Below are 4,968 nucleotides of genomic sequence, written 5' to 3' on the forward strand. Positions count from 1 at the left end.
CCGCCCCGAGCCGAGATTCCTCCCCCCCACCACCACCACCACGCCGGACTTTTCCTGCTGCTGGCATTTGCCGCTAGCAGCCAAAACAAACACGCCGGGTGTCACGCACATAAATCTCCGCGGTCAGTTAGGGACCTTTCCGCCCGCTCCGCTCAGTCCATCGACCTGTATTTACTCAACGGCTAAGTACGAAGCAAATGTGGAAATATCTCATATTAGTCTTTGCAGGACTTTACAAATCAGTGGAGGGGGAGAGAGGAACAGCAGAACGCGCTCTCCGTTACACACAAGCACTCCATAGATTCAGATGGTAAGAGTCTGGGGGGCCAGGGCCTGTTATCTTGTAACAACAACACGAGAAGTCGCTTATTCCGAAATGGAGCTCGAATGCATCTTGGTCTGCGCATGCGGCAAACCGAAGCCCTATTTATACACGCCAAGGAATTAAGTGAGGAAATATTGAAGTGGTACAATGGACTGCCCCTCAGGTCCCATTAACAGGTGGAGGATCACATTTTGGAGTATCATTTTTTAAAATTATAATTCCTGGAAGCAGAAAATCAGCACAGCAAGCAAAGAGAGGGATGGTGAAGTTGTGTCGCTGCTGTGCTAGTTTTCTATTTGCATAAAGGGATTTTTTTTCCCCTAACAGAAAAGACATCAGACATCCACCACGTGCTGTCTGCAATAACAGGCTCCCTTCCGCCACCTCAAGGTCCTCCTGCCTTCTCTCCCTCCTGAATACGCAAACCAGGCCACAGAGGCAGAGCTGGCAGAATGGAGTGTGCCACTACGGCCTGCCGAAGGGGCGAGAATCACATTCGAACGCTCTTCTACAGGGGGGAAAAATTAGAAAACTAGATTAGCAGAGAGCGGGCTGAGAGAGCGCCTTTATGGCTGACACACCACTATCTGCAGCTGCGGGATTTGTAAAAGGTCAGGGACCGTTCCAAAATGGCGTCCTCTCCCCTGCAGTCTCAAGTGGTACAGTCCACCTCACTCCCTTAGGCCTTCCCGCCCGGGGCGCCCTGGCGGCCGGTCAACCACGTGTCACTTACTTGTGCGTCGGTGAGGCCCAACATGGCCGCTAACTGTTTCCGATCCGGTTTGGTGACGTACTTCTGGATTTCGAAGCGCTTCTCCAGGCCTTTTCTTTGGAGGTTGGAAAAAACCGCCCGGGACCAGGAACGCTTCCGCTTGTAAGTCTGCGGCAGGGTGTCTTTGGTGAGCACCGCGTAGGGACCTGGAAAGGGAGCGAGCGAGAGAGCGCCATTGAGTGCGGGACAGGGGCTGGCCGGCTGGCTGGCAGTCAGTCTAGGAGTCCACCTACGGTTCAGGGCACTCTGGCCGTGGGCCCGACTGAGGAGCCGCGTGCTGAGAATAGCTCCTCCACTGACGCCTTTTGGGAGGCCCGCCTGAGAAGAACCTCGCATGTTTGGCCAAGTGCATTGTGGGGGCTCGCAGTAGATTAATCGGAAATTACACATTCTCTTCCTTTTATTGCAGGTCTTGGGCCTTGCTCCTTTGGAGAGAGAAGCCTATTCAGGGGGCCTGTCCTGCCCCCAGCCTCGCTCCCACCCACAGAGTCCCCCTGAAGGGGAAGCTACTTATTAACCCTTGGCCTTCCACCCTTCTCTTTGCAGTCTGAAATTCTAACGGAATCAACTTCTAAGGAGGAGTCTCCTGAGCAGGGGTGCCATTTAGATTAAGTAAAGGTAAAGGTAAAGGTTCCCTTGCTCGAAAGCCAGTCAAATCCGACTCTAGGGTTGCGGTGCTCATCTCCGTTTCAAAGCCGAAGAGCCAGCGCTGTCCGAAGACGTTTTCGTGGTCATGTGGCCGGCATGACTAAACACCAAGGCGCACGGAACGCTGTTACCTTCCCACCGAAGTGGTCCCTATTTATCTACTTGCAATTTCTTGCTTTCGAACTGCTAGGTTGGCAGGAGCTGGAACTAGAGATAGGAGCTCACCCTGTCTTGCGGCACCCGGGTCTTGAACCGCTGAACTACTAACCTTCCACAGCCTGCAGTTCAGCGTCTTAACCACTTGAGCCACCGCAGCTCCTTTAGATTAAGTACAGAGGGGCAAATAGGGCCCTTCTCCTTTGTGATGGCTTCAGCATACTGGAGTGCCGTTCCACTTTCTAGTGTCTCTACAGGGAAGAGATGGCACCCATGTGGGGGTGCTAAGAGGGTTTGCTTTGACAGTAAGCTCTGATAAAGTGAATGGCACTGGTTTACTGGGAAGTAAGTCCTCTTGAACTCAATTGTTATTCCCAAGTTTAAAAAAATAAAAGCCGAGGGACAGGATGCCTTGAAGACAGGTTTTTTGTAGTAGCCTGAGCTTCTCTGTGGCTCTAGGCCGCCAAAGCCCATGGTCATGGGGGAAACAGTGTGCCAAGACTCCCATTTGGTTTTGCTGAAGGAGATTAAGATGGCTGCCCGCTCTGGACTTCCCTCCCCAGCAAGTGTGCTCAGGCCTGCCAGCCTAGAAGAAAAGATGTGGCCTGGGGAAAGGGAGCCAGGACTGCCCTCCGCATGCCCAGGGCCCAGCTAAAGAGGGGTGGAGGGAGGAAGGTTTGTACCTGGAAAAGTGTCTTGAAACTGGTGCTGCACTGAGCTCCTGGGGGTGGTGTTTAAGGGCCCCAGAACCCCGGAGGCCTCGTTAAGGGGTTCTAGAGAGGCGAAGAACTGGCCGGCCGAAGGCTGCAAGCTAGGGATGTGAACCCCGCTTTGGCGGCTGCTGGCTAACAAGGAGGTCAGATCTGTGGGCACAGGAACAAGGAGAGCGCGGTTATCAGTCAAGAAGGAAGGCGCCACGACAGCCCACCCGACCCCTGGCAGGCCCTGCTGCGGGCAATGGGAGGACGGCTGCGGTTTGATTCACCTCCAGCAAGGCCAGGAGTGGAGAATATGCTGAAAGAAGTCCCATTGAAGTCAGTGGGCTTTACTTCCAAGTAAACTGTGTCTAGGGCCACAGCCTTCAGCTGCCTTCCCTCTGTACACATAAACACCAAGATCGTCAGTCGATTTGTGCCCAGAAGTAAGTCACACGGATTGCAGTGAAGCTTCCAAGACAGATTGCAAACCTCTGCACACCAGCCTGGGGATCCATCCCGCTGCAACTGCTAAGATTTCAGCAGGCCCAGGATCGGCCTGCAAGCAGGGTGCTTCCAAAGCACCGTAGTACTTTGCAGTCTTCCTGCCCTTGACTCCAAGATAACCCCAGAGTAGATGAACAAGGAGGGCTTAACAGCTACATGGAAAGCAGCAGCACCGTAACTGCCTAGAAGTGTTAACAGAGACCTAGTTTGGGCTGTACTCAGTCCCAACCCCAGCTCTTGGGAGGACTGAGCAGATGGACAAAGGAAGGGAGTAGAGGTGATGGGGGAGGGGAGAGTAAAGATTGCAGCCGGATACCATTGAGGAGGAAGGAGGTCTTGTAGGCAGGGTGCTGTTTGTGTTTCCCGGGGATCTCATCTTGAATCAGCATCCAAATTAATGGCAAAAATATTAATTTGACAGATGCATTTGTGCTGTATTCTCGTGCATCTAGCACCCACAGCTCCACCTACTTGAAGTTGTATTTGGCAAGAAAATCCCATTGTGCCCGTGTGTGCCCAGGCAACCCTTGTATACCCATCACATCCCTGCTGAGGTTTATGGCACGAATCTGAACCAATTGGACTCCCGCTCATGATGGCTCCTGCCCGGATAGCTTCCTTAGTCTTTAAGGTGCCACAATGCTCAAGGGAGTTCTTCTAAAGGCGCTCAGAGTTGAGGATCCGAAAGGGTTTCAAACCAAGGTAGGAAATCAAACCAAGGTAGGAAATCAGGTGCTGAACGGGGAGAAGAAATACAACCCTTATGGTGTATTTTTTTTCTTTAAATCCTCCAGGGATTCAGTCATCTTTAAAAAAACTCCGCCCCAATGGAGTAGTCAAACCGAGAAACCTTCTTGGGCTCAATTCATTTTTATTTTTATTTAACTATCAGTGAGATTTTGAGGCTGGCTGCAATGGGATCCAGTGTTCCTCCGGTGCCGGCAGGCAGGCCTGCGCCTCAAGTTGGCAAGGCTTGTCCCTGCTGGGGTTCCTTGCTTCGAAAGTGCCTCTGAGAGGGATTCCGGGGCTCCCAGCCGATCACAAAAAGGACGGCAGGCTGCATTCCTTCGCAGGCTGACTGGTAATTCCCACTGAATTCAGCGGGACTTACTTCCGAGTAAATAGGCACAGGTCGCAAGCTCGGGAATGCGTCGACTGCTTAGCGTTTGGGTTTTAGACCGGCCTTCTCCCAAAGAGCTCCGGGCAGCCGACAGGCTTCCCTCTCCCAAGCGTGTGAAATAAATGACCGGGAAAGAAAAAAAAATGATTTACAGGGAGATTTAGAATTTGAACCCGCGTCTCCCCCGGCTGCTCCGGCACTTTAGCGGCCACACTATACTGCCTGGTCTGGATTGCAGAGCTGGCCCTGACTGCCAGGGGGAAAGCGAGGGGACTGACTTCCAAGTCCCAGAAGAGAAACTGGCCTGGTTTTCTCTCTCCGTCTTTCTGATGCTTTCTCAGGAATCGGCCTGCAGATTGCTCAACTGGTCGGTTCCCTTGAGCAACAACCCTGTAAATAGCTGAGCGTTGGTTCTTCCTCCTCCCACCCCCTCCCCGAGCATCTGCTTTTTTTAAAGTAACGTTTGATCGCGGGTGCCGCTTGTCTTTTGTAAGTGTGATCACCACCCTGGGAGGGGGTGATGGTGGTGGTACCAAGACAGGATCTGGCTAAGGCGAGCCAAATGGCCAAACCCTTCCCTTTTTTCTCTCCCTCCCTCCACCCCGGGGGCAGCCGGCGAGCCTGAAACGTAAATGGGTGAATCGGGCGAGGGACGGGAGCCTGTTGCCGGCGAGCCTTTTGAAAGACCAAAGGCATTCTGTTCCATGTTTCTTGCTACCTAAACATGGACCGGCGCGCACACTCT

At 52.9% G+C, this 4,968-nt stretch overlaps 1 protein-coding gene across 2 annotated transcripts in view; it reads right to left on the reverse strand.

The window, feature by feature from the left end:
• HLX (H2.0-like homeobox) overlaps positions 1 to 4,968 on the reverse strand; it is an 8,826-nt gene that overhangs the window by 3,099 nt on the left and 759 nt on the right. Inside the window, exons 2-3 of one of the 2 annotated variants that reach the window (XM_015425371.1) lie at positions 2,585 to 2,764; positions 1,059 to 1,243 (exon numbers count right to left, since the gene is read on the reverse strand). In XM_015425371.1, coding sequence (XP_015280857.1) covers positions 1,059 to 1,243; positions 2,585 to 2,764 — 365 coding nt within the window. The remainder of the gene's footprint in view (positions 1 to 1,058; positions 1,244 to 2,584; positions 2,765 to 4,968) is intronic. The other variant, XM_015425372.1, reaches the window with a different exon arrangement.

This window comes from Gekko japonicus, unplaced genomic scaffold, assembly GCF_001447785.1.
Source record: "Gekko japonicus isolate JY-2015 unplaced genomic scaffold, Gekko_japonicus_V1.1 scaffold153, whole genome shotgun sequence".
Taxonomy (NCBI): domain Eukaryota; kingdom Metazoa; phylum Chordata; class Lepidosauria; order Squamata; family Gekkonidae; genus Gekko; species Gekko japonicus.